Genomic DNA, 27,595 nt, shown 5'->3' on the forward strand with positions numbered 1-27,595 from the left:
TGCTGCGGCGGGGCTGGGCCCAGGCCCGGCAGGGGCCCCACTCAGTAGCGCTTGCCGTCCTGGCCCCCTGCCCGGCCTCTCTTGCTTTTCCCGTTCTCTGTGTTTTCTCCCCCTGTCCCGTCGGGGCCTTAACGAGAAGCAGATGTGATTGCGGAGCTGGGCGGGGGAGGGGGCGGGCTGGGGGGAGCAGGACCTGGAGCTGCAGAAAAGCCCCTCGCAGGGGCCAAGGTGGCCCTGGGTGGGGTGGGGTGGGGGCGCTGAGCCAGGCCGGGCTGGGGGGAGGCAGGAAGTGGGGGGCGGGCGGGGCTGACAGCTGGAGGGGCCGGCCCAGGCGCTGGAGGGGGAGGGTGGAGGAGAGGCCAGCCCCAGCGTGGGGACGTGTGGATGGCGAGGGGAGCCGAGGCTGAACCATGAGCAGCTGAGCGGGACGGCCCGACGCCTTCGCGCCCAGCATGGCCGTGGGGTGGCTCTGGGGCAGCCTCTGCTGCCTCCTGGCTGGGGTGGCCTGGGCCGCCAACTACCCGCCCCGCTACAGCCTCTACACCGGGGGGGCCGTGCCCCTGAGCCAGGGCCAGGGCCCGGCCCCCGCTGCCCAGGGGAGCCCGCAGGCACAGCCAGGCGCCCGGCCCGCCAGCCGGCACAGGTAAGGGGCCGCGCCGGGGCAGGGGCAGGGGCAGGCGGGCGCCACTGGCAGAGTGTGTGAGGGTAGGCTGGTCCCACAGCTGAGAGCTGAGCCCGGGGCAGCCGTGGGGCGCTTACCCTGCCCCTCTGGCCCAGGGGCCGGGGATGCCGAGGGGCCTGGGCCTGTGGGGCAGGGGGCATCTCAGTGTGAGCCTTGGCAGCCCGGGGGCACTGTGGGGCCTGGCCCCAGAGGCCCCGCTCGCTGGAGGCAGGGAGCTCGGTGACCTGGAGCGGGAGGGCGGCTGTGGGCCCCGAGGGGCACCCTGGGGAACCCCATCTGGCCTTGGACAAGAGGTCCCAGCACAGAGAGCTGAGAGAGCACCCGGGGGCTCCCCCACCCCATGGAGACGAGGAGCGTGCCAGGGAGGTGCCTGGGCTGGAGGGGGCACCCTGGGGACCCCCCAGGACAGGGGGACCAGTCTCCCTATGGCGCATTTTGTGGGGTTCGGCCCAGCTGCTGCAGGAGTCAGCCGTGGCTGAGGGCGGCGCATCTTGGGGCCAGGTCACTTTGGGGTGGGGTCTATCTGGCAGCCCCTGGGCACAGTGCCGCCTCAGGTGGGTCACAGCCCTGCTCTGTGCCTCAGTTTCCCCAGGCACAGAGTGGGGGAGTGACACTGACCTGGGACATGCGCAGATTCCTGATTGTGAGGCACATGGAGAGCCTCAGACCGGGGCGGGGGGAGGGAGGTGTGGTGTGGGGGGGCGGGGGGTAGGGAGGAGTTGGCAATGTGGGGGGATTGGGAGGTGGGGGGAGCAGGGGGAGGGAGGAGTGGGGGGCAGGGGGGAGGGTGAGTGTGGAGGGAGGGAGGTGGGGGAGCGGGGGAGGGAGGAGTGGGTGGGTGGGGGAGCCAGGGGCATGAGGAGTGGGGGGCAGAGGGGAGGGAGGCGTGGGGGGCAGGGTGAGTGGGGAGGGAGGGAGATGGGGGAGCGGGGGGAGGGAGGAGTGGGTGGGTGGGGGAGCCAGGGGCATGAGGAGTGGGGGGCAGAGGGGAGGGTGGTGGGGGGAGCAGGGGGAGGGAGGAGTGGGGGGCAGGGGGGAGGGTGAGTGGGGAGGGAGGGAGATGGGGGAGTGGGGGAGGGAGGAGTGGGTGGGTGGGGGAGCCAGGGGACACGAGGAGTGGGGGGCAGAGGGGAGGGTGGGGAGGGTGGTGGGGGGAGCAGGGGGAGGGAGGCGGGGGGCTCGGCTGTGCGTGGACATTCTCAGCAGCACGTGTGTCTGGTGGGGGGGTGCTTGGGGGGGCGAGGGGTGACCACCCGCGTGTGGGGGAGGCTCCGTGGGGGGCAGGGGAGGGGATGTGGCCCCCGGGCCGGGGGCCCCCCACGGCTGCAGTGCGTTGACAGGGGCGCTGGGGGGCTCTGGAGCAACGACTGGCCCCTGCCCCACAGGCCAGGCCCAGGCAACCCCATGTGTCCTGCTCTCGGGGCGCCCGCGGCAGCCTGGGGTGGGGGGCAATGGGGAAGCGCTGCGTGAGCCTGGCCTGGGCTGGCCCCACGCCAGCCCCGAGCGAGAGGGGCCCAGGGCGTGTGGAGCTGCAGCCAGATGGAGCCTGTGACCGGGGAGGGGGGCTCTGGCAAGGGGGCGGGGAGGCTCTGTGCGGGGACTATGTCAAGGGGGAGGGGGGCACTGTCGGGGGGCAGGGGGATGGGGGCACTGTCGGGGGGCAGGGGGAGGGGCACTGTCGGGCGCAGGGGGATGGGGGCACTGTCGGGCTCAGGGGGATGGGGGGCACTGTCGGGGGCAGGGGATGGGGGGCACTGTCGGAGGCAGGGGGAGGGGGGCACTGTTGGGCAGGGGGATGGGGGCACTGTCGGGGGCAGGGGGATGGGGGGCACTGTCGGAGGCAGGGGGAGGGGGGCACTGTTGGGCAGGGGGATGGGGGCACTGTCGGGGGCAGGGGGATGGGGGCACTGTCGGGCTCAGGGGGATGGGGGGCACTGTTGGGCTCAGGGGGATGGGGGGCACTGTCGGGGGCAGGGGATGGGGGGCACTGTTGGGCTCAGGGGGATGGGGGGCACTGTCAGGGGCAGGGGGATGGGGGCTCTGTCGGGCAGGGGGAGGGGCACTGTCGGGGGCAGGGGGATGGGGGCTCTGTCGGGCAGGGGGATGGGGGCACTGTCAGGGGCAGGGGGATGGGGGGCACTGTCGGGGGGCGGGGGGATGGGGGGCACTGTCGGAGGCAGGGGGAGGGGGGCACTGTTGGGCAGGGGGATGGGGGGCACTGTCGGAGGCAGGGGGAGGGGGGCACTGTTGGGCAGGGGTATGGGGGCACTGTCGGGGGCAGGGGATGGGGGCTCTGTCGGAGGCAGGGGGATGGGGGCACTGTCGGGCTCAGGGGGATGGGGGGCACTGTTGGGCTCAGGGGGATGGGGGGCTCTGTCGGGGGCAGGGGGATGGGGGCTCTGTCGGGGGCAGGGGGATGGGGGCTCTGTCGGGCAGGGGGATGGGGGGCACTGTCGGAGGGTAGGGGGAGGGGCACTCCCGGGCAAGGGGGCGGCTGACTCTGGCCATGGCTCTTGCGTCTCTGCTGAGATGCAGCCACATCAGTGGTGGGGCCAGGGCAGCCGCCCGGGGGCGGGACCCTCGGCCTCGCTGGGCACCGTGTTCCCGGCAAGGGCTGTGCCACCTGCAGCGGGCAGCCCCTGCCAGCGCCCCGGGGCAGCCTCAGCCGGGTGGGGCAGAGCGGGACCCAGCCCCACCCAGCCCGGGGAGGTGGTGGGGCAGCCAGACGCCCCAGGGGCTGGCAGGGGGTGGGGGTGCAGTGCCCGGCGCTCCTGTGGGGAACCCTGGGCAGGGAGCAGCTGGCCGGGCTCCCCGCAAAGCTGTGACAGGAGGAGGGGTTGGGGGGGCTTAGTGACCCACAGGACATGGACAGGCCCCCCTCGCTCCCCAGCCTGGCCTGGCCCCATGGCTCTGCCTGGCCCGTTCGGTGCCTGCCAGAGGGGACTGGGCCAAGAGTAGCTCTGCGCACCACCCGGGCCCATCTTGGCCCCATGGGCTGCTCTCTGGGGCAGGGACGCCCCCACCCTGGCGACGCAGGGACCCCCCGGCAGGTCCGTGCCCAGCGCAGGGGGGGGCATTGCTCTGTAGGACACCCCGTGGGGCCGGGGAGTCCCAGCTGCGGTGGGGGGGGAGAGCAGGCCACAGGCGCGGGGCAGCCCCGCACTCGGGACAGGAAGGGAAGCGGCTTGTGTCCAAGAGCAGGAATTTGGGAGGGAGGCTGGGATCCCGCCAGGCCCCGGGAACACGCCAGGAGCGACAGCCGGGTCTGGGAGCGCAGAGCCCTTTGCTGAGCCCCCCGCCCTGACCCCCGTCTGGGTCTGTGTTTGCTCACCAGAAAGTCTCCCCCCCACCCCGAACTGCCAGCACCGGGGGGGTGTCTCCCTGCAGCATGGTGGGGGGGGGCTACGCCCCCAGAGCTATGCAGGGGACGGGCAGGGGCCCAGCCTCCCCAGAGCCCCCAGACTCCCCCTGTTTTCATGGCAGCCAGGGCCCATGAGGCAGCTCTATGCCCCCCCCCCCCCGCTGGCCCAGCCCCCCCAGACCTGCAATGATTAACCAGCCCGGCTCCAGCTGCTCAGGGCCGGGACTCAGGGAACGGGCTGTAGCCGGTTTGGCCTGGGCTGGCGCAGTCAGAGCTGGTGGCTGCGGCCTGGGCCCCTCGCTGGCCCCGGGGAGACAGGGCAGTGGCTCGGGGGCTCAGGGGAGACCCCAGGCTGGGAGCAGGGAGCTGCCTGGGAAAGGGCTGGGCCCCATTGAACCCACAAGGAGATGGGGCTGGCTGGGGGTGCCCCATGGGAATCACCTCATGGGCCCCTGGCACAGCCTGCCCCCACCCGCCCAAATGCCCCCTGGTGCCAGGGCTAGCCCTGCCCCAGCCCCCCAGCCAGTGGGTTCCTGCAGTCAGAGCCCCAGTGGGGCAGACAGTCCTGCTGTCACCCCACAGTGCAGTAGGGGCCTGGCAGCCACCCGCCTGGCGGAGACGACTCTGGGCTGGAGAGGTGGGGGGGCAGAATTGGCCTTTGCCCCAAGTTCCTGGGAGGCTCGGGCGGTGGGGGGGCCAAGGCACCTCCTGCCCCCCTCCCCTGAGTCACCCTGCTCCTGACCCTGCTGGTTCCCCTCTGTGATCAAAGGGGCTGGCTGCTGCCAGGGGCACTGGGGCAGGGCAGAGATCAAAGGGAGGGGGAGGGCTTGTAACAGGCTCATGGTCCCATTAACAGCTCCCGGCGGGGCGAAGTGTACGGTGGGGGCTCGCTGCACTGGGGGGAAGGGGGGGGCTCGCTGCACTGGGGGGGGGGGGTGTCGCTGTACGTGGGGGGGGGAATGCATCTTGTGCCTGCTGGGCCTGACGCTCACGCCTGCTGCAGGAACTGGTGCGCCTACGTGGTGACGCGCACGGTGAGCTGCGTGGTGGAGGACGGCGTGGACACCTTCGTCAAACCCGACTACCAGCCCTGCGGATGGGGGCAGCTCCAGTGCCCGCGCATTGTGACGTGAGTGTGGGGGCAAGGGCCCCGGGGACTGTGGGTCGGGAGTGAGGGGCACCGGCAGGGCTGGGGGGAGCCCAGGGCTGGGACAGCAGGGGCTGCAGGTCGGGAGTGAGGGGCACTGGCAGGGCTCGGGGGTGCAGGGGGCTGCAGGCCGGGAACCGGCAGGGCCTTGTGTGCTTAGCCCCTGCGCCTGGCTCTGTCCTGGCCAAGATACAGATGTTCTGGGCTGGGGCCTTGTGCTGCTCTGTGGGGTGGGGGGAGGGACTGGGGGGCAGGGAGCTGCCAGCGGACGGAAGCTCAATGACCTCTGAGTGCCGTGGGGGGGCCGGCGAGAGATGGGAGGACTGACCCTGGGGAGGGAAAGGAGGGGAGTGGGGGTGGGAGGGGTAGAGGGGAATCTGGGGGCCCTTGCCGGGCAGTTGGGCGCCTGCAGAGCAGAGGCGTGGGGTAGGGTGCGTGGCTGATGCCTGGTGGGGGTCCTGGTCTCCATGGAGGGAACGAGGCCAGGCAGCCTGGCATCGCCCTGTCCCTGGACGCAGCGGGCAGAGCAGGGGACCCAGAGACAGCAGCTGCAGCTGGCCCCATCCAGTGCCCCAAGGGGATGTGCAGGGCGCCCCTAGTGGGGATGTCTGGGAACTATTCCAGACACAGCAGCCCTGGCCCGGTCCCAGAGGTACCTATTTCCATGGCGCTGTTTGCCCGTCACGGCCCCACGGGGTTGGCCTCTGGGAGGAGCCTTCCCATGGGCCAGGTCCCCCAGGGGTCTCACCCTTCCTCCAGGGTGAGCCCTGTGGCCTCGCTATGTATGGGGCACCAATGCGACCACTGCTGGGGTCCTGGGTCCAGGCCTGGTGCCCACCGATGGAGGAGGATCAGGGAAGAGCCCGGGGAAGGATCAGAGGGTTAGAAAACCTGGCTGCCAATGAGCGACTCCAGGAGAACCCGGTCAGCCCCGCACCGCCCCAGGACCCGGCAGTGCCAGCAGGCAGCCGCAGACGCAAAACCAAGACAGAGCAGGGCTGTGTAAACGTAAACTCCCAACACATTGAGGGGAAGTGAAAAAAGCTTTGCCAGGGTGAGGGGCCCGGTTCTGGGCTTGTGGCATTGAACGGAAACGGGCTAAAAGCAGCATTTTTCCAAAGCTGCCCTGAGGCAACGTTCAGCTGGGAATGTTGGGGACCCAGAGCCTTCGTTCCCGAGGGGTCGCGCCGCAGCGGCTCTGCCCAGGGTGTTAGGCGGCCGGGTTTCACCAGGACATGGGGTCAGAAAGGGTCTCTGGCAGCTCTGGTAGTTGGCACAGGGCTGGCAGGCTCCCCACCCGGCTCTGCGCGGCTCCCGGAAGCAGCCGGCATGTTCCTCCAGCTCCCAGGCGTAGGGGCAGCCACGGGGCACCGCAGCCAATGGGAGCTGTGGGGGCGGCACCTGCCGAGCTGCTCACGGCCACCTACGAGCCAGAGGGACGTGATGCCGCTTCCTGGGAGCCGCATGAGGTAAGTGCTGCCTGGAGCCTGTACCCCTCACCCTCTCCCGCACCCCACACCCCTGCCCCAGCCCTGAGCCCCCTCCCGCACCCCAAACCCCTCATCCCCGGCCCCACCCCAGAGCCCTCACCGCCCAGCCAGAGCCCTCACCTCCTCCTGCACCCCAACCCCCTGCCCCAGCCCTGAGCCCCCTCCTACACCCAAACTCCCTCCCGCACCCAACCCCCCTGCTCCAGCCTGGAGCCCCCTCCCACACCCCAAACCCCTCATCCGTGGCCCCAGACCAGAGCCCGCACCCCCAGCCAGAGCCCTCACCCCCTCCTGCACCGCAACTCCCTGCCCCAGCCCTGAGCCCCCTCCCACACCCCAAACCCCTCATCCCCGGCCCCACCCCAGAGCCCGCACCGCCCAGCCAGAGCCCTCACCCCCTCCTGCACCCAACCCCCCTGCTCCAGCCTGGAGCCCCCTCCCACACCCCAAACGCCTCATCCGTGGCCCCAGCCCAGAGCCCGCACCGCCAGCCAGAGCCCTCACCCCCTCCTGCACCGCAACCCCCTGCCCCAGCCCTGAGCCCCCTCCTGCACCCAAACTCCCTCCTGCCCCCCACCCCCTGCCCCAGCCCTGAGCCCCCTCCTGCACCCAAACTCCCTCCTGCCCCCCACCCCCTGCCCCAGCCCTGAGCCCCCTCCCGCACCCCAAACCCCTCATCCCCGGCCCCACCCCAGAGCCCGCACCCCCAGCCAGAGCCCTCACCTCCTCCTGCACCGCAACCCCCTGCCCCAGCCCTGAGCCCCCTCCTGCACCCAAACTCCCTCCCGCCCCCAACCCCCCTGCTCCAGCCTGGAGCCCCCTCCCACACCCCAAACCCCTCATCCCCGGCCCCACCCCAGAGCCCGCACCCCCAGCCAGAGCCCTCACCCCCTCCTGCACCGCAACCCCCTGCCCCAGCCCTGAGCCCCCTCCTGCACCCAAACTCCCTCCCGCCCCCCACCCCCTGCCCCAGCCCTGAGCCCCCTCCCGCACCCCAAACCCCTCATCCGTGGCCCCAGCCCAGAGCCCGCACCCCCAGCCAGAGCCCTCACCCCCCTCCTGCACCGCAACCCCCTGCCCCAGCCCTGAGCCCCCTCCCGCACCCCAAACCCCTCATCCCCGGCCCCACCCCAGAGCCCGCACCGCCCAGCCAGAGCCCTCACCCCCTCCTGCACCCAAACCCCCTGCCCCAGCCTGGTGAAAATGAGCAAGTGAGTGAGGGTGAGTGACAGAGGGAGGGGAAATGGAAGAGGGGGGGCATGGCCTGGGAGAAGGGGTGTGGCCTCATGGAAGGGGCAGGGCAGAGGGAGGGGCTAGTGTGTTCAGTTTTCTATGATTAGAATGTTTCTGCTGGACTTAGATTCTCAAAGGGAAGGCTCAGGGGGGACTTGATCCCAGGGTGTAAGTACCTGGGCGGGGGGTGACGGTGCTGCCCGTGGGAGCCAGCTGAGGTCACTCAATCAGGGCGAACTGCAAACAGACCGGGGCAGACAAACCCCAAACGCTGGTGGATCTTCCAATACTTAGGTTTACCAACCAGCACAAAACAGCTTCTATAGGACCGCACTGGTTACTCAGAAGTCCAAACAACGCAGTTCCCTTAAAGTGCCCAGCCTCAGGCCTCCGTCCAGACACACACGTCAGATATGATGATGATTACTGAAAATCTTATCTCGTCATATAAAAGAAAAGGTTCTTCCAACCCCAAAGGATCAGCCACATACCCAGGTCCAATTATAACTTAGATCTTACCCAAAATACACGCTATAGCCAATTCTTATTAACTAAGCTAAAATTTATTAAAAAAGAAAAGAGAGCGAGTGTTGGTTAAAAGATCAATCTACAGACTTGAATTCAATTCTTGAGGTTCAGACACATAGCAGAGGTGAGCTTGTAGTTGCCAAAAGTCCTTTTAGAAATAGTCCATAGGTTATAGTCCAATGGGTTGCCAACTCTAATCGCACAAACCTAAACACACTTGCTCCACCCCCTTCTCCAAGGCCTCGCCCCTGCCCTGCCCTTTCTCTGAGGCCCCACCCCACTCTCCAGCCCCCCTCCCTCCATCACTCGCTCTCCCTCACCCTCCCTCACTTTCACTGGGCTGGGGCAGGGGGTTGGGGTGTCAGAGGGGCTGCAGGCTCTGGACTGGAGCCGCGGGGTTCGGAGTGTGGGAGGGAGCTCCGGGCTGAGCCTGGGGCAGGGGTTGGGGTGCAGGAGGGGGTGAGGGGTGCAGGCTCCTGGCGGACGGTGGTTACCTCGGGTGGGTCCCAGAAGCGGTGGCATGTCCGGCAGTGACTCCTAGGCTCAGGGGCGGCCAGGCGGCTCCATGCGCTGCCCCTGCCTGCAGGCACCGCCCCTGCAGCGACCACTGACTGCGGTTCCCCGTTCCCGGCCAATGGGAACCGCGGAGTCAGCGCTCGGGGCGGGGGCAGCATACGGAGACCCCCTGGCCCCGCCTCTGCCTAGGAGCCGCTGCCAGACATGCCGGTCGCTACTGGGAGCGGCACGGAGCCAGGGTAAGCAGGGGCCTGCCTTAGCCCCACTGCGCCACCGGACTTTTAGTGCCAAAAATCTCCTGCTTTGGCTTCAGCAGCTGCTGGGAGGTGGAGCCTGGTTCCAGGAGACTCCCGGCCAAGCCGGCTCCCTGCAGGGCTCGTCAGGCTGGCAGAGGAAGGTCGCACCCGCTATCAGCACGGGGCAGGGTGGCGCCCCCTGGTGGGCAGCGCCGGCGTCTCACCCACTATCAGCACGGGGCAGGGCGGCGCCCCCCAGTGGGCAGCGCTGGCATCTCACCCGCTATCAGCACGGGGTCTCACCCGCTATCAGCACGGGGCAGGGCAGCGCCCCCCGGTGGGCAGCGCCAGTGTCTCACCCGCTATCAGCACGGGGCAGGGCGGCGCCCCCTGGTGGGCAGCGCCGGTGTCTCACCCGCTATCAGCACTGGGCAGGGCGGCGCCCCCCGGTGGGCAGCGCCGGCGTCTCACCCGCTCTCCCTCTCCCTGCAGGTACCGCAGTTACCTGCGGCCCCGCTACAAGGTGGCCTATAAGACGGTGTCGGACATGGAGTGGAAATGCTGCCACGGCTACTCGGGTGACGACTGCCTGGAGGGGCCAGCCCAGGGCCCCCCTCTCACCACCACCCGCCCGCGCCCTAAGCCCAGCCGCCCCACGCTCTCCGGCTTTGGGAACCCCCTGAGCGGCCTGGGCGGAGAAGGTACCGATGGCTTGGGGACGGGGGGGGGGGGGGGAGCCAGGTTTGTGTGGGGAGAGGTGAGGTGGGGGGGCGCTGGGGTGAGGACCAGAGAGGGAAGGTGTGGGGGGGCCTGGTTGGGGGCAGAGTTGTGGAGTCTCTCGGCTGCCCCTGCTCCCCAGCGCCCCCTCCCTTTGCCCTCCAGACTGCGCTGGCCTCAAGCCCCACTCCCAGCATGCAATGCTCCCTCTTGCCTGCGCGCCAGGCCCCATTGCATGCTAGGACCCCCCATCTCTACGGGTGAGAGCGGCCGGTGGCCACCTGGAGCAACTGCACCCCGAAGGCTTGGGGGCCAGGACAAGGGACCCACAGCCTCACCTCAGCTGGGGGTGATGGCCAGGGCCATGTCTGGCTGGGGGGGGCCCGGCTCAGTGCTCTGCTCTGCAGGCTGGGGGTGTGGGGGAGGCTGGGGGGAGCCCGGCTGGGGGGGGCGGCTCAGTGCTCTGCTCTGCTCTGCAGGCTGTGGGTGCGGGGGGGGCTGGGGGGGCCCGGCTCAGTGCGCTCTGCTCTGCAGGCTGGGGGTGTGGGGGGGGGCCCGGCTCAGTGCTCTGCTCTGCAGGCTGGGGGTGTGGGGGGGGGTGGGGGGGGGGCCGGCTCAGTGCTCTGCTCTGCAGGCTGGGGGTGGGGGGGGTTTGGGGGGGCCCGGCTCAGTGCTCTGCTCTGCAGGCTGGGGGTGTGGGGGGGGGGCTGGGGGGAGCCCGGCTGGGGGGGGGGCGGCTCAGTGCTCTGCTCTGCAGGCTGGGGGTTTGGGGGGGCTGGGGGGGGCGGCTCAGTGCTCTGCTCTGCAGGCTGGGGGTGTGGGGGGGCTGGGGGGGGCGGCTCAGTGCTCTGCTCTGCAGGCTGGGGGTGTGGGGGGGCTGGGGGGGACCCGGCTCAGTGCTCTGCTCTGCAGGCTGGGGGTGCGGGGGGGGCTGGGGGGGCCCGGCTCAGTGCTCTGCTCTGCAGGCTGGGGGTGCGGGGGGGGGGCTGGGGGGGGCGGCTCAGTGCTCTGCTCTGCAGGCTGGGGGTGTGGGGGGGCTGGGGGGGCCCAGCTCAGTGCTCTGCTCTGCAGGCTGGGGGTGCGGGGGGGGCTGGGGGGGCGGCTCAGTGCTCTGCTCTGCAGGCTGGGGGTGTGGGGGGGCTGGGGGGGCCCAGCTCAGTGCTCTGCTCTGCAGGCTGGGGGGGGCCCAGCTCAGTGCTCTGCTCTGCAGGCTGGGGGTGGGGGGGGGCTGGGGGGGCCCGGCTCAGTGCTCTGCTCTGCAGGCTGGGGGGGCCCGGCTCAGTGCTCTGCTCTGCAGGCTGGGGGTGGGGGGGGGCTGGGGGGGCCCGGCTCAGTGCTCTGCTCTGCAGGCTGGGGGTGTGGGGGGGGGGCGCTGGGGGGAGCCCGGCTGGGGGGGGCGGCTCAGTGCTCTGCTCTGCAGGCTGGGGGTGTGGGGGGGGCTGGGGGGGCCCAGCTCAGTGCTCTGCTCTGCAGGCTGGGGGTGTGGGGGGGCTGGGGGGGGCGGCTCAGTGCTCTGCTCTGCAGGCTGGGGGTGTTGGGGGGCTGGGGGGGGCGGCTCAGTGCGCTCTGCTCTGCAGGCTGGGGGTGTGGGGGGGCTGGGGGGGACCCGGCTCAGTGCTCTGCTCTGCAGGCTGGGGGTGTGGGGGGGGGGTTGGGGGAGGCCGGCTGGGGGGGGCCCGGCTCAGTGCTCTGCTCTGCAGGCTGGGGGTGTGGGGGGGGGGCTGGGGGGAGCCCGGCTGGGGGGGGGGGGCGGCTCAGTGCTCTGCTCTGCAGGCTGGGGGTTTGGGGGGGCTGGGGGGGGCGGCTCAGTGCTCTGCTCTGCAGGCTGGGGGTGTGGGGGGGCGGCTCAGTGCTCTGCTCTGCAGGCTGGGGGTGTGGGGGGGCTGGGGGGGCGGCTCAGTGCTCTGCTCTGCAGGCTGGGGGTGTGGGGGGGCTGGGGGGGACCCGGCTCAGTGCGCTCTGCTCTGCAGGCTGGGGGTGTGGGGGGGCTGGGGGGGGCGGCTCAGTGCTCTGCTCTGCAGGCTGGGGGTGTGGGGGGGGCTGGGGGGGGCGGCTCAGTGCTCTGCTCTGCAGGCTGGGGGTGTGGGGGGGCTGGGGGGGCCCAGCTCAGTGCTCTGCTCTGCAGGCTGGGGGTGTGGGGGGGGGCTGGGGGGGGCCCAGCTCAGTGCTCTGCTCTGCAGGCTGGGGGTGTGGGGGGGGCTGGGGGGGCCCAGCTCAGTGCTCTGCTCTGCAGGCTGGGGGTGTGGGGGGGCTGGGGGGGGCCCGGCTCAGTGCTCTGCAGGCTGGGGGTGTGGGGGGGCTGGGGGGGGCCCGGCTCAGTGCTCTGCAGGCTGGGGGTGTGGGGGGGGCTGGGGGGGGCCCAGCTCAGTGCTCTGCTCTGCAGGCTGGGGGTGTGGGGGGGCTGGGGGGGCCCAGCTCAGTGCTCTGCTCTGCAGGCTGGGGGTGTGGGGGGGCTGGGGGGGGCCCGGCTCAGTGCTCTGCAGGCTGGGGGTGTGGGGGGGCTGGGGGGGCCCGGCTCAGTGCGCTCTGCTCTGCAGGCCGGGGAGATGCGGAGAAGGTGAAGCAGCTGGAGGAGAAGGTGCAGACCCTGAGCAAGCAGCTGGAGGACCTGCAGGCCACCACGGAGAAGCTGCTGCAGGAGGGGAGCAAGGCGGTGGAGCTCTCGCTCAATGGGAAGCAGCTGGCCGATGCGGCCGCCCAGCCCGAGATGAAGGAGACCCTCAACAAGATCCAGAGGCATCTGCAGCACCTGGACAACCGCATCTCCAGCCACGACGCCGAGCTGACCAACCTGAGCAACGGGCAGGGGCCCGGGCAGGGGCCGGGGGCCCCGCAGGGAGGGGCGCTGCTCCTGCAGGAGGTGGAGCGGCGGGTGCAGGAGTCCTGCGCTGCCTGCCTGGCGGGCAGCGAGGGGCTGCGGCGGCAGCAGGCCGAGGACCGCGAGCGCATGCGGGGCCTGGAGAAACTCATCAGCTCTGTGGACCAGCGGAACCGGGAGGCGGTGGAGAGCATCCAGCGGCACGTGAGCGGCCTGGCGGGGCGCCTGCCCACGGCCTGCTGCTCCCAGCTGGACGAGCTGCGCGGCAGGATGGGTGACCTGGAGCGGAGGCTGGACAGCGTCTCTGGCTCCTTCACCATGCTCAACGGGCGCCTGGACCACGAGCTGGCTGGTCTGGAGCCGGCGGGGGCGGGGCGGGGCCGGCTGGCGGAGGTGGAGAGGCGTCTGAACGCCACCCAGCGCAGCCTGGAGGAGCACTACGCCCAGCAGCAGCCCCACCTGCCCAGCCAGCTGGTGGGGGAGCTGAGCGGGCGGCTCAGCGGGGCCGAGGGGGAGCTCGCCAATGTGGCCGGCCAGCTGAGCGGCTTCCAGGGCCACGTTCACCAGGCCCTGGCCAACCTGAGCCAGGACGTGGAGACGCTGAAGGACAGCGTGGCTCAGAGTGGGGCTGTGCTGATGGAGCTGCAGGGCCAGGGCGTGGGGTGCAGCCAGCCCTGCCCCACGCCCCACGCCCCCTCTCTGGGCAGCCAGGACTCCCAGATCAGCAACATCCTCAGTGACCTGGAGCGCCGGGTGCAGGATAACGAAGGGCAGCTGCGCACCCTGGGCTCCAACGTGCACCAGCTCGGCAGCTCCGGGGTCGGGCTGGCCGGCTCCGTGCGGGCCCTGCAGGCCGAGGGGAAGAAGCTGCGGGAGCTGGTGGGGGCGAACGGGGAGTCACTAGTGCGCCTGGTGGCTGAGATCGGCAAGCTGGAGACCCAGCTGCTGGGCACGGGGGGCAGCGCCACCGACCCTACCGCCAAGGACCTGGCGCTCTTCTTCAACCGCACGGGGGCGCGGCTGGGCCAGCTGGAGGCCGAGCTGCGGGGGCTGAGTGGCGCGGTGCGGGCCGAGCAGCGCGGCTGCAGCCAGGCCTGTGCCGCCCTGCAGGACGAGGTGGGCCGGCTGCGCGGGGAGGTGGTGGCCTGCGCTTGCCCGCTGCTGCCCAGGAAGCCGGAGCAGGGCCGGGAGCCCGTGGAGGCCCACAAGCCCCTGGACGGCTTCAGCGTCTTCGGGGGCACGTCGGCCGTGGACCTGAAGTCGCTGCAGGGCGAGCTGTCCGAGGTGATCCTGAGCTTCAGCTCCCTGAACGACACGCTGCGCGGGCTGCAGACCACCGTGGACAAGCACCAGACCGACCTCCACGAGCTGGGCTCCACCAAGGACCGCATCATCGCCGAGATCAACAAGGTGCAGGCCGAGGCCACGGAGCGCGCGGCCGAGAGCGAGGAGCGGCTGGAGGGGGTGACGCGCCAGCTGCACCACCTGGGCGGCACGTTGCGGGGCGAGGCCGGGGAGTGCCGGCGCGCGGCCGGCGGCCTGGAGCAGCGGCTGGCCAAGCTGGAGGGCGTCTGCGAGCGGCTGGACGCCGTCTCCGGCAGCCTGCGCAAGGTCAAGGAGGGGCTGAGCAAGCACGTGACGGGGCTGTGGGGCTGCCTGCAGGAGGTGAACGGCACCCTGCGCACCCACGGCGCCCTGCTCGACAAGCTGCAGGACGCCCGCCTGGGCACCGTCCACCCCCGCCTGGGCGCCCTCAACGCCTCCCTGCTGCGCCTGCAGGGCGAGGTGCACAACCTCACACGCCAGGACCTGGCAGGTACGGCCTCTGCGCCGCCGGGCATGGGGGGCAGGGCACCGGGGGGGCAGGAGACCAGGCACCATGGGGCTGCTGGGACAGCACCGGGCTGAGGACTGCCCACGGCTCCAATTGGCCCTAGGTGGGGACTGGCTGGTTCAGGGGGTGGGACCCAGGGCTCCGATCCGGGTGGGGACGCTCAAGGGGGTGGGGGGGACAGGGCTCCGATCCGCGTGGGGACGCTCAGGGGGGTGGGGTGGGACCCTGGGCTCCTATTGGCCCGGGGGGGGGCAGCTCTGACTCTCTGGGTTCTGTTGCAGGCCCCCCCGGCCCACCTGGACCCGAAGGCCCCATGGGAAGATCGGGTCCCCCAGGGCCAGCAGGGCCTGCAGGCAAGGATGGAGAACAAGGCCCCATGGGACCCCCAGGTGAGGAGCAGCCCTGCCCCACGGGGAGGAGAGTGGCTGGGTCCATCGCAGGGTCATTGCTCCCCCCCAGCCCCCCGGCTCTGGTTCCCGCCGCAGCCTCATGAGGGTGTCACACGGCCTGGCACCCGCCTGCCCAGGCACGCGCCCGCCCTAGTCACCACCCGCACGGGTGTCGGCCTCACGCCCGCCGCGCCCAAGGGACCAGCCTCAGACACGGGATCCCGGCCGGGCACAGCTGATGTCTATGGGGGGGTGCCGGGGGGCAGTGCCCCACATGTCCCCCAGCAATGGGCCGAGTGCCCAGGGGGTCACGGACCCTGAGCCGCTGCCCTGGGGACTGTGGGCCAAGCTCTCCACAGAGGAGAACCTGGCCCAGGCCATGAGCCAACACCCCTGCCAGCCCCGGGGCCTCTTTCCTGGGTGCTCACCCTGTATATCCCCCCCCCCCCCCCCCGGGGGCAGGCACAGTTCCCCCCCCGCACTACTGCCCATCCTATGAACAGCTCCTCCCCGCCCTGCTCCCCCCCACCCCACTGCACAGCTCCCCCCCCACCCCTCTACCCCCCCCCCGGGGCCAGGCACAGCTCCCCCCCCACTGCACTGCCACCCCCCACCCTACTACCCCCCACCCCACCGCACAGCTCCCCCCTGCCCCACTACCCCCGGCCCGACTGCACAGCTTCCCCCGCCCCGCTACCCCCACCCCACTGCACAGCTCCCCCCCCGCCCCGCTACCCCCACCCCACTGCACAGCTCCCCCCTGCCCCACTACCCCTACCCCACTGCACTGCCACCCCCCCCGGGGCCAGGCACAGCTCCCCCCACCCTACTACCCCCCACCCCACTGCACAGCTCCCCCCTGCCCCACTACCCCCACCCCACTGCACAGCTCCCCCCCCGCCCCGCTACCCCCACCCCTCTACCCCCCCCCGGGGCCAGGCACAGCTCCCCCCCCACCCTACTACCCCCCACCCCACTGCACAGCTCCCCCCTGCCCCACTACCCCCCACCCCACTGCACAGCCACCCCCTCGCCCCGCTACCCCCGGCCCCACCACACAGCTCCCCCCCCCGCCCTGCTGAGCCCCAGCATCCTGCGCTCATCTCTCCTCTCTTCTCTTCCAGGGTTCCCTGGCGAGCAAGGTGAGACCGGCTGGGGGGATGGGGGACTTGCCCTGCGGCAGGGTCTGCCCTGCACCCCCCAGGAGCTGGCCCCACACATGGGCAGTGGGGCTCGGCCTCTTGGTGCTAGAACAGGGCTGGCCTGGCTGGGGGGGGGATGGGGCTGTGGAGGAGCTGGGCACATTCTGGGATGGGGCCCCGGGCGCAGGGGGCAGGGAGAGCTGGGGGTGTGACAGGATGGGGGCCCCTGGGCGCGGGGGGAGGTGGGGGTGGGATGGGGCCCTGGGCACACGGGGGATGGGATGGGGTCCCGGGTGCAGGGGGGATGGGCGAGGAGCTGGGGGGGACACAGAGCTGCCTGGGGGGCAGGGAGGAGGCTGGGGGAGGGGTCCTACGGGCACCATGCTGACCCCATCTCTGTGCCAGGCCCGGTGGGCAAGGCGGACGTGGGGCCCAGAATCGCCTTCTCGGCCGCGCTGACGTCCCGGCACGAGGAGCCCGGAACCATCCCCTTCGACAGGCTGCTGGTGAACGACGGGGACGCCTACGACCCCGACACCGGTGAGCTGCGCCCCCCGGCCAGCCCTCCCATCCACACCCCACGGGGGGAGCTCCCCCCGGCCAGCCCTCCCATCCACACCCCACGGGGGGAGCGCCCCCCGGCCAGCCCTCCCATCCACACCCCACGGGGGGAGCTCCCCCCGGCCAGCCCTCCCATCCACACCCCACGGGGGGAGCGCCCCCCGGCCAGCCCTCCCATCCACACCCCACGGGGGGAGCTCCCCCCGGCCAGCCCTCCCATCCACACCCCACGGGGGGAGCTCCCTCCGGCCAGCCCTCCCATCCACACCCCACGGGGGGAGCTCCCCCCGGCCAGCCCTCCCATCCACACCCCACGGGGGGAGCTCCCCCCGGCCAGCCCTCCCATCCACACCCCACGGGGGGAGCGCCCCCCGGCCAGCCCTCCCATCCACACCCCACGGGGGGAGCGCCCCCCGGCCAGCCCTCCCATCCACACCCCACGGGGGGAGCTCCCCCCGGCCAGCCCTCCCATCCACACCCCACGGGGGGAGCTCCCCCCGGCCAGCCCTCCCATCCACACCCCACGGGGGGAGCTCCCTCCGGCCAGCCCTCCCATCCACACCCCACGGGGGGAGCTCCCTCCGGCTAGCCCTCCCCCCACACCCCACGGGGGGAGCGCCCCCCGGCCAGCCCTCCCATCCACACCCCACGGGGGGAGCGCCCCCCGGCCAGCCCTCCCATCCACACCCCACGGGGGGAGCTCCCTCCGGCCAGCCCTCCCATCCACACCCCACGGGGGGAGCTCCCTCCGGCTAGCCCTCCCCCCACACCCCACGGGGGGAGCTCCCCCCGGCCAGCCCTCCCATCCACACCCCACGGGGGAGCTCCCCCCGGCCAGCCCTCCCATCCACACCCCACGGGGGGAGCTCCCCCCGGCCAGCCCTCCCATCCACACCCCATGGGGGGAGCTCCCTCTGGCCAGCCCTCCCATCCACACCCCACGGGGGAGCTCCCCCCGGCCAGCCCTCCCATCCACACCCCACGGGGGAGCTCCCCCCGGCCAGCCCTCCCATCCACACCCCACGGGGGGAGCTCCCTCCGGCTAGCCCTCCCCCCACACCCCATGGGGGGAGCTCCCCCTGGCCAGCCCTCCCATCCACACCCCATGGGGGGAGCTCCCTCCGGCTAGCCATCCCCCCACGCCGCACGCCCAGCCCTCCCCCCACCTAGCCCTCCCCCCACACCCCACCGGGGGAGCACCCCACAGCCAGCCCTCCCCCCAGCTAGCCCCCCCCCATGCCCCATGGGGGGAGCTCCCCCCGGCCAGCCCTCCACCCCTCGGGGGGAGCGCCCCACAGCCAGCCCTCGCCCCCACACCCCACGGGGGAAGCTCCCCACAGCCAGCACGCCCCACAGGGGAGCTCCCCATACCGAGCCCTCTCCCCCATAGCAGTGACTGTGTCCACGTCACCCCCACGCCAGGGTGCCTCCCCTCGGGCTCAGGGGGGGACAGCAGGGGGCCGGCAGGGGGCCGGATTTAGGATTACTGGCAGTGCTGGGCCTTGGGGGAGCCCAGGGCTGGGGGTTGAGCTTGAGGGGCCCTGGTTGAGCTGGGGGGACCCCAGGGCAGGGGTAGCAGGGGCCTGTGCTTTGGAATTGGGGGCACTGGCAGGGCTGTGTGTGGGGAGCCCAGGGCTGGCAGGCGGCTGTGGGGCGGGATTGGGGCACTGGCAGGGCTGTGTGTGGGGCACTCGGGGCTGGGGTAGCAGGGGGCTGTGGGGCGGGATTGGGGCACTGGCAGAGCTGTGTGTGTGGCACTCGGGGCTGGCAGGGGGCTGTGGGTCAGGATTGGGGCACTGGCAGAGCTGTGTGTGGGGCACTCGGGGCTGGCAGGGGGCTGTGGGGCGGGATTGGGGCACTGGCAGGGCTGTGTGTGGGGCACTCGGGGCTGGGGTAGCAGGGGGCTGTGGGGCGGGATTGGGGCACTGGCAGAGCTGTGTGTGTGGCACTCGGGGCTGGCAGGGGGCTGTGGGGCGGGATTGGGGCACTGGCAGAGCTGTGTGTGGGGAGCTCAGGGCTGGGCTGGCAGGGGGCTGTGGGGCAGGATTGGGGCACTGGCAGGGCTGTGTGTGGGGCACTTGGGGCTGGCAGGGGGCTGTGGGTCAGGATTGGGGCACTGGCAGAGCTGTGTGTGGGGCACTCGGGGCTGGCAGGGGGCTGTGGGGCGGGATTGGGGCACTGGCAGAGCTGTGTGTGGGGCACTCGGGGCTGGCAGGGGGCTGTGGGGCGGGATTGGGGCACTAGCAGAGCTGTGTGGGGGGAACTCAGGGCTGGGCTGGCAGGGGGCTGTGGGGCGGGATTGGGGCACTGGCAGGGCTGTGTGTGGGGCGCTCAGGGCAGGGTAGCAGGGGCTCATCGCGTGCTCAGCCCCCCCCCCTGGCCCCCAGGGGCAGTGCCCTGGGGTGATGGGCCCCCTTGGGGGGATGCTCCCGCCCCACTGATGGGCTGCCCCCCCCCAGGTATCTTCACGGTGCCCGTGGCTGGGCGTTACTTCGTCAGCGCCGTGCTGACGGGGCACCGGAACGAGCAGCTCGAGGCCGTGCTGTCGCGCTCCAACCAGGGCATCGCCCGCAGCGACTCGGGTGGCTACCAGCCCGAGGGCCTGGAGAACAAGCCCGTGGCCGAGAACCAGCCCAACCCCGGCTCCCTGGGCGTCTTCAACCTGCTGCTGCAGCTGGAGGCGGGCGAGCCGCTCTGCGTGGACCTGGTGACGGGCCGGCTGGCCTACTCCGCCGACGAGCCGCTCACCGTCTTCAGCGCGGTGCTGCTGTACCCGGGCGAGGGGGGCGAGGTCGGCTAGTCCCTGCCCCCGGCACAGGGGAGGGGCCGAGCCAGGGCTCCCCAGCCCAGCCTCCGGCGCGTTGCATCCTGCTCCAGCCCTGCCCTCGCCCTAGGGGGTGCAAAGGCCATGACCCATCAGCGCTGGGGGGCAGGGGGATCCGAGGCGCTGCAGGAGACACGGCTCCCTGGCATGGGGGGAAAAGGGGGGCCCAGGCCGGCAGCCCACCCCCACGTGCTGCAGCAGCAGGTGCAGGGGGCAGCGAGAGCCCCGTGGAGCCCAGCCCCCCTCGCCCCCCTGCTCCTGGCTCCCAGGCCCGGGTCCCTCGCCGCTAGGGTGACCAGACAGCAAGTGTGAAAAATCGAGACGGGGTGGGGGGGGTAATAGGAGCCTATATAAGAAAAAGACCCCAAAATCGGGACTGTCCCTATAAAATCGGGACATCTGGTCACCCTACTCGCCGCTCCCAGCTACCCCCCAGCTGCAGGGGCCCAGGGGGCTCGTGACCAAGGCACCCCAGGGGCCGGCCAGGGCCGGGGCCTCAGGCAGACGCGTCTCCTGCAGGCCGGCCGGCTGCTGCGGGGGGCTCCAGGCTGTGACCCCTGCAGGGATACCCCAGGCCCGGGGCCCGGGATCCCCCTCCCCTGAAGCCAGGCCCCTCCCCCACCCACATCGACCGGGCACCTCCCTGTTATTTATCATCCTGTCGCGCCCATTCCTGCCCTGCTGCCCACCCTTGGGGCACCCGCCTGCCACGCCCCTCTGCACAGCTCCTGCTCACCAGCTCAGCCCCTCACCGCCCCCAGGCACAGACCCCAGCCGCCCCCACGCCAGGGCCGGAGAGCGCCCGGGGGGCGGCGCCGGGCCCCCTCCCAGCACAGACAGCACCAGAGATGAGCCGGCGGGCAGCACTGCCCGCGCTGGGCCTGGCTGAGGGAGCCATGGGGAGGAGGGGGCCATGAACGGCTCTGCGGGCGGCGGTGCCCCACCCTGGCCCAGGGGCCAGCTCTGCCCAGGCATCGATTCCATGTATTAATAAAGAAATGTCACAGTGTTTTGTACCCTGTGGCCCCGCCTCGTTCCTCAGCCTGGTGCCGTGGGCAGCTCCTCACCAGAGCAAGGCGCAGGGCGAGCTGCCCGGGGGTGCCTGACTCAGCCCCCGGGAGAGGACTGCCAGGCCAGCGCCCAGCCTGCCCTGAGCATGGCGCTGCAGCGGGGGCTCCAGGCGTGGGGTGAACCCTCCCACGGCTGCCCCTCAGTACTGCCAGGGGCAGAGCCACCTTGGGGTGCCCCCACCCACCCGCCGGGGGGGCCAGAGCAGGGCAGGGCAGGCGCCGCCGGGCAGAGGACACCATTGCCAGAGCCAGGCGCACGTCAGCGCCACCCGCACATTGGCTCAGGCCAGAGCCCCTGGGCCTGCGAGCAGCTGCAGCCGCGTCCCCTGCCCGGGCACCGCAGGGGCTCCCTCCCTGCCCACGGGCAGCACTGCAGAGACCAGGCCCAGGCTGCATGGAGTCACACAGGGGCTTGCAGCGGCTTTATTGCCCACAGCCCGGTGGGGCCAGGCCCGGGGCAGCTCCCACAGCCGGCCCCTGCTGGCCACGCCCCAGGGTGGCCAGCGCGCCCGGCCTGGCAGCCCAGGGGACGAGCATGCTCCCTGCACCCTCAGGCAGCCGCTTGCAGGAACAGGCCCAGGGCCTCTGCTCCCCACCAGCAGGTCTGCCAGGCTGGGGCCCTGTGCCCAGGAGGGGCCAGCCCAGGGCCCCGTCCTCCCGCGGGCAGGGGGCACATGCCCAGCTCAGCACCAGGGCAGCAGCCACCAGCAGAGCGGCCCTCCACCCCCCAGTCCTTGGGGTGCTGCTGGCCTGGGCCCCACGGCCGCTCAGAAATCCTCGTCCCAGCCCGAGAACTCCTCCTCGGCCGGCGTCCAGTCCACCGAGAAGCGCTTGAAGTTGGCGTAGGGCGGGCCCTGTGGAGGGAGGGTGTGGGGCTCAGTCTCCTCCAGCTCCGGGTCACGGCCGCAGCTCCCTCCTGCCCCACACGGGGCTCGGCCGGAGTCCTCCCTCCCTGGCTCACCACCCGCCCCATGACACCCCCCAGCTCTGGCCCCTGCCTAGGGCTCCCACAGCCGTGGGCTGCCCACAGCAGGGGGCTGCTCGGCCTGGACTGCACCACCGTGGAGGGACCTCCCTTGCCCTGTGTTGCAGGGTCCCTGGCCGGCGTGCTTGGGGGAGGGAGATGCCATGCCAGGGGGCCCCCAATCCCATGGGCAGAGTGATGCACCATGGCATGCTGGGAGCTGTGGTGCCCTATGGAGGCAGAGCATGGCAGCCCCACCCCCACTCCCGCTCCAAGGACTCAGCCGATCGCCCCTCGACACTGGGCAACCAAGCCCAGGGGTGCCCCAGCCTTGCCCAGGGGTGCCCCCCCGCAGCCCCTCACCTGCTTCATCAGCGCCAGGGTAGGAGCATTGACCTGCCGCAGGGCCAGACGCTTCCACTTCACCGAGCCAAACCACCTGGGACCAAGGACAGCGTCAGCGGGGTGGGAGCGCCAGCCACAGGGGGTCCCAGCTGCTCCAGCCCCACCTCTCCCAGCCGGGGAGGGAACCCTCAGCAGGGGGTGCTGTGGGGAGCGGGGCCGGAGGGGGGCCCTGGCTGTGGGGAGCCGGGCTGGAGGGGGGCCTGGCTGTGGGGAGTGGGGCCAGAGGGGGGAACCCTGGCTGTGGGGGACGCTGTGGGGAGCGGGACCGGAGGGAGGCCCTGGCTGTGGGGAGCGGGACCGGAGGGAGGCCCTGGCTGTGGGGGGCGGGGCCGGAGGGGGGCCATGGCTTTGGGGAGGGGGGCTGGAGGGGGGCCCTGGCTGTGGGGGGCGCTGTGGGGAGCGGGGCCAGAGGGGGGCCCTGGGTGTGGGGTGCGGGGCCAGAGGAGGGCCCTGGCTGTGGGGCTGGAGGGGGGCCCTGGCCGTGGGGGGCTCCCCGTCTCCCTTGGCCCCTCTCCTACCTGTGTTTCCTGATGCCGCGGATGCCGGTGCTGGTGTTGCCCAAGCGCTGTCCCGGCCGGAGCCTGCGCCGGGGCAGAGAATAGGCTCAGTGCGGCCCCTGTCACTGCCCCCGCCCCTGCAACCCACCCAGCTGTGCCCCTGCCCGGCAGGTTCACATGGCACCGGCCACGGCGCGGCTCCGGCAGGGGCCCGGAGGAGCCCTTCGCCCACAGCTCAGCAACGGGCTCGCCGGGAGGGCAGGGAGTCTCCAGCCCGGTGCCCCCCTGGCCCTCCTCACCTCCCCCGGGTCAGGCCCTGGAGCCGTCTACAGCCGGCCTTGTGGGCTGGCCAGCACCCACCACGCCAACCCTGCAGCCGTGGGCACGCGGCAGTGCCAGGGAGCTGCAGCCCGTGCCCAGTCCACGCACCGGCACAGCTTGGAGACCAGGGAGCAGGCGGCCTCGCTCACGTAGGCCGGGAATGAGAACACCCCATCCAGGATCTTGCTGTAGATCTTCTGGGGCTCGGCACTGTGGAACGGGGGCCTGGCGAGAGAGGGGGACATCACGCACCCGGCAGGCTGCTCCTGGGACCCCCCTGGGCTGGGCTGTTCCAGAGGAACATCCTACCTCTGCTGACCCTCCATGGGCCACTCCTGGGACCTGACCCCTGCTACTCAGGTGAGTTAACCCCTGTGGGGCATCTGAGGCTCGGGGTGGGGGATGTGACGTTAGGAGTGTAATATAATAGCTCATTGAAAGGTGACAGGGCCAGTAAGAGTTAATTACCTCCCCAGACTGACCTAACCCATGGCCGAACTTTAGAGACTGGTTAGGAAGATCTGTAAATGAACAGAGCTTTGAAATGCAAGTCTGCATTGTTAGAGATAGAAGGGGAGCTGTTTGCTCAGGTCTTGTGATGTAAGCAAACAAGTCTTGTCCATTGCTATAGCTTTAATTCAAAGATCAAAAAAGAATATTAACATTTAGGAAGACACTTGAGTGAAATAGTATTATTGTCTCTATGTCTCTTTGAAGGTTGTGGTGACCTGTATCTGAACTGTTTAATGGATAAATTACCCTGTGCTAATTGCCAGGATGTTTGGGAGAAGGAGAGTTAAGCCTATTGTTTTCTCAGGCCGAAAGGCTGCTGGAAATGTATAAGAACCCTTGGACATGATCCTGCTTCATCTCAGATGTGCTTTAGGTTTCAAGAGGGGGAAACCTTAAGCCACAAGGATTGAGATCCCCAGTCACTGACTGGAGTCACCCTGAATATGGACATTGGACTATAACCTATGGACTATTTCTAAAAGAACTTTTGGCAACTACAAACTCACCATCTCTGCTATGTATCTGAACCTCAAGAATTGAATTCAAGTCTGTCTGTATATTGATCTTTTAACCAACTCTCTCTCTCTTTTCTTTTTTAATAAATTTTAGTTTAGTTAATAAGAATTGGCTCTAAGCATGTGTTTTGGGTAAGATCTAAGTTATCATTTGACCTGGGTCTGGGGCTTGGTCCTTTGGGATCGGGAGAACCTTTTTTCTGTTACTGGGGTATTGGTTTTCATAACCATTTGTCCCCATAACGAGTGGCACTGGTGGTGATACTGGGAAACTAGAGTGTCTGAGGGAATTGCTCGTGTGACTTGTGGTTCGCCAGTGGGGTGAGACCGAAGTCCTCTTAGTCTGGCTGGTTTGGTTTCCTGGGTGTGCAAAGGACCCCTAGCCTGGGACTGTGACTGCCCTGCTCTGAGCAATCTGTCCTGAATTGATACTCTCAGTTGTGTCCTACCAGAGGCAGCATCGTCACAGTGGCGTAGTCGTGCAGGGATCCACTGAACCAGGTCAATTAAGCTTTGGCTCAGAACCCCACGCTATCTTAGATTGAGAGTTTGGTTGGTTAAAGAGCAGTTGCAATGGATGAGCAAAGAGCATATGAGGCCTTGGCAAAAAAGCCCTGGAAGATTTGTGTTCGGAAAAGGGGATAAGCTTTGCAGGGGGGAGGGATAGCTCAGTGGTTTGAGCATTGGCCTGCTAAACCCAGGGTTGTGAGTTCAATCCTTGAGGGGGCCACTTAGGATCTGGGGCAAAATCAGCACTCGGTCCTGCTAGTGAAGGCAGGGGGCTGGACTCGATGACCTTTCAGGTCCCTTCCAGCTCTAGGAGATAGGTAGATCTCCATAGTCCCTGATGCTGCAGAAGCAATTGGAATGCAAAAGACAGCAAATCAACTGCAACTGGAGCATGAACACAGACTAGGAGAAGTTCGATTGCTAGAAAAGCAAAAGAATGCTGAATTAGAAAGAGAAGCCAAAGAACGAATGGGAAAGAGAAGCTGCTGAAAGGACGGAAGCTGATGAAAGAAAGGAAAGGGCTCATAAAAGGCACATGGATCTGGCCCATTTACAAAGATACTGAAGACATAGAGGAGTTTTCGTCTACCTTTGTACGTCTATGTACTCTGCATGGGATCCCAGCTGAGCAGCGAAGGCCTGTGCTGCTGACTGGAAAAGCCAGGGAGGTATTTAATGAATTGGGGGAACAAGAAACCTTAGGTTATGTGCTCTTTAAAGATTCTGTGTTAAGGCGGTTCAAGGTTACACCTGAGTCTTACAGAGTTAAGTTTAGAAAGTTTTAGATGTCTAATGATGGTACTTTTGTGGAATGTGCTCATAAGCTGATGGGTTTTGTCAAAAAGTGGGTTGTGGCAGCAAGGCACATGGGAGTTTAGAAAAACGGCTGGATTTAATAACTTTGGAACAGTTCTTAGACATTGTGCCTGACAATGTGAGAGCAGCTGTGTGTGATAGGAACCCTGAGTCAGTCCTACGGGCTGCAGAGATTGCGGATGCCCACACCCAAAACAGGGCTCGAGAAGGGTGTAAACCCCCAGGGAAAGCTAATCCCCATTCTCCCCAGTTCAAGAGGAGGGAAGGATTTAAAAGTGGGACCAGTCCACTTCTGTGAGAAAAGCTCATGGGGGCCCGGAGCAGAAAAATTCCTACTCCAAGGGAGAACAAGTGGTCTGTCATTTGTGTGGTACACCTGGGCACATCAAACCAGAGTGTCCAACTGTAAAAAATAAAACCCCAAACCCAGTAAATGCGAATCCTGTTGTTATAAACTCACAGGCAAGTCACACAGAGCCCAGCGCTGGTGCCCTGTGTGCAAATGCTGTTTCTGTGGTCTCTGGAGAATTTGACCTTAAAACTCATATTAAAGCTAAATATGGGAACAATAATGCAGAGTTTATTAGCAGTGCAGAAGTGAATGGAGTGAGGTGTATGGCATGGAGGGACACCGCAGCAGACATTTCTTTGGTTAAAGCAAGTCTTGTCAGGAAGGAAGATTATTTGCCAGACGAAAGTGTAACTGTTGTAGCCTTATCTGAGTATTTTGTCAGGGTGCCTTTGGCTAAAATCCACCTGAGATGGAAGGGATTTAAGGGCATCATGATTGTGGGAGTAAAAATCACAATCCCTAAGGATCTTATGATTGGGAATGATATTAAAGCTATGGTCAGTCAAGTTAACACAAACCAGGCACAGGAGAGGATTAATCATAAGGTTGTGTCTATGGAGGGTTTCTGCAAAAGTTTGTCTTTGGAAAGTAGCTGTCTGGCTGTGAATGAAGTTTCTGAACGTCTGTCTAATGTCTCAGAAGTAAATCTGGAATTAGATCAAGCACAGGGAGAGGAAGGCAAGGAAAGCTTGGAGGAGTCTGGGCAGCCTTGTGAGCTGATGGGTTTATCTAGTCAGCAGTTTGGGAAGGCAGGAGAGTGGAAGATGAGTGTCCCTATCCCTTACCTGTTTCCTGTGTGGAGAATTGTGACAGTGAAGGGAATGTGCCTGTGTCTGTCAGGGGTATTGACTTGCCTATGGAGGAAGCTACCTCGGTCTCCAAGCCCTTGTCTGTGAACAGCCCTGTGTGCTGGGACAAGGGAAATGAAATCTCAAGCTGTGTGTCTGGTAAAGGAGAATGTGTCTCCAGCTCTTCTTTGTCTGTGGAGCAGACAGAAGGTGCCTTTCAGCCGGGGATGGTTGAGAATAGTGCAGTTGTCTGAGTTGGTTCTGGATTCAACTAAAGCCCAGGAAGGGAATGGTCCTAAGCAGGGCCGGTGCAAGGATGTTTTGCGCCCTAGGCAAAACTTCCACCTTGCTCCCTCCCCCCTCCCAGAGCCCTGCAGCAGCTCCCCGCCCCCCCTCAGCCCTGAGGTGCCCCCCCGTGGCAGCTCCCCAACCCCCCCTCCGCCAGCTCCCCACCCCCCCGGCCCGGGGAGCCATGCGGCAGCTCCCCACCCCAGCTCACCCCTGCTCCGCCTCCTCCCCGAGCACGCTGTCACTGCTCCACTTCTCCCGCCTCCCAGGCTTGCGGCGCCAATCAGCTGTTTGGTGCCGCAAGCCTGGGAGGGAGAGAAGCAGAGCGGGGCAGTGTGCTCAGGGGAGGAGGCGGAGCAGAGGTGAGCTGGGGTGGGGAGCGGTTCCCCTGTGTGCCGCCCCCCCCTTACTTGCTGCAGGCGGCCCTCCCTGCGCCCCCCTGCCCCAGCTCCCTCCGCCTAAATGCTGACGACGACCGGGGCGGCCGAAGATCCGTCTGCCATGGTCGCCGCCGAAGAAAATGCCGCCCCCCAAATGCTAGTGCCCTAGGCGACCGCCTAGGTCGCCTAATAGGTTGCACCAGCCCTGGTCCTAAGTTTGTGTCTGCTGGGGAGAATGGCACTGTAACTAGGTTGCATCCAGTTAGTGTCTTAGCAAAGTCCCAGAGACCAGACAATTCTGGTGCTTGTATTTTGCCTGTTGCTAGTGTGTTGCTGGGAAAGGGTGTAGCAGCTGTGTCTGATCAGGGTGATACCCTAGCCAGGGCACAAGGAGAGCATGAAGGTGATTTGATTGTGTTACCCACTGACAGTTTGGAAACTTGTAGCAAGAAGGAAAAGATTCCTGAGCTTGTGTGTGGCAAAGGGAAGGAAAATGCTTCTTACTATGAAATCTAGCAGTTTGCCTGAAAGGGGATTGTGTAGAAATCCACCTAATGAGCCAGAGGTAATCCTGGATGTAAGTGAGACCCAGACAGAGTCTGTTGTTGCTCAGGGAAGTGTTCCTTTAGAGCAAGCCCCAGGTGAAGAGGGTAAGGGCAGAATTTCTGTGAGGGGTGAATTGCTGCTTAGAGAAGCTC

General features: G+C 68.2%; 2 protein-coding genes across 2 annotated transcripts in view; one reads left to right on the plus strand and one right to left on the minus strand.

The window, feature by feature from the left end:
- Window positions 1-452: 452 nt before the first annotated feature.
- On the plus strand, window positions 453-19,454 carry EMILIN1 (elastin microfibril interfacer 1). The gene is made up of 8 exons (XM_065402119.1): window positions 453-643; window positions 5,047-5,172; window positions 9,686-9,894; window positions 12,448-14,544; window positions 14,844-14,951; window positions 16,076-16,093; window positions 16,499-16,633; window positions 19,114-19,454. Exons 1-8 carry the CDS (start codon window positions 453-455, stop codon window positions 19,452-19,454), a joined length of 3,225 nt encoding a protein of 1,074 aa, XP_065258191.1.
- A 1,861-nt stretch (window positions 19,455-21,315) lies between these two features.
- LOC135876818 (cGMP-dependent protein kinase 1-like) overlaps window positions 21,316-27,595 on the minus strand; it is a 55,918-nt gene continuing 49,638 nt past the window's right edge. Inside the window, exons 17-20 of the mRNA XM_065402167.1 lie at window positions 22,844-22,960; window positions 22,436-22,498; window positions 21,876-21,951; window positions 21,316-21,402 (exon numbers count right to left, since the gene is read on the minus strand). Coding sequence (XP_065258239.1) covers window positions 21,316-21,402; window positions 21,876-21,951; window positions 22,436-22,498; window positions 22,844-22,960 — 343 coding nt within the window. The remainder of the gene's footprint in view (window positions 21,403-21,875; window positions 21,952-22,435; window positions 22,499-22,843; window positions 22,961-27,595) is intronic.

Source organism: Emys orbicularis, chromosome 3 (assembly GCF_028017835.1).
Source record: "Emys orbicularis isolate rEmyOrb1 chromosome 3, rEmyOrb1.hap1, whole genome shotgun sequence".
NCBI classification, from domain to species: Eukaryota; Metazoa; Chordata; order Testudines; family Emydidae; genus Emys; species Emys orbicularis.

Bases quoted from the DNA above. Each gene is read 5' to 3' on its own strand.
- EMILIN1 (XM_065402119.1), top strand. From the start codon at position 453: ATGGCCGTGGGGTGGCTCTGGGGCAGCCTCTGCTGCCTCCTGGCTGGG. The intron at 644-5,046 runs GTAAGGGGCCGC...CGCCTGCTGCAG, and splicing joins CGGCCCGCCAGCCGGCACAG to GAACTGGTGCGCCTACGTGG. The intron at 16,634-19,113 runs GTGAGCTGCGCC...GCCCCCCCCCAG, and splicing joins CGCCTACGACCCCGACACCG to GTATCTTCACGGTGCCCGTG.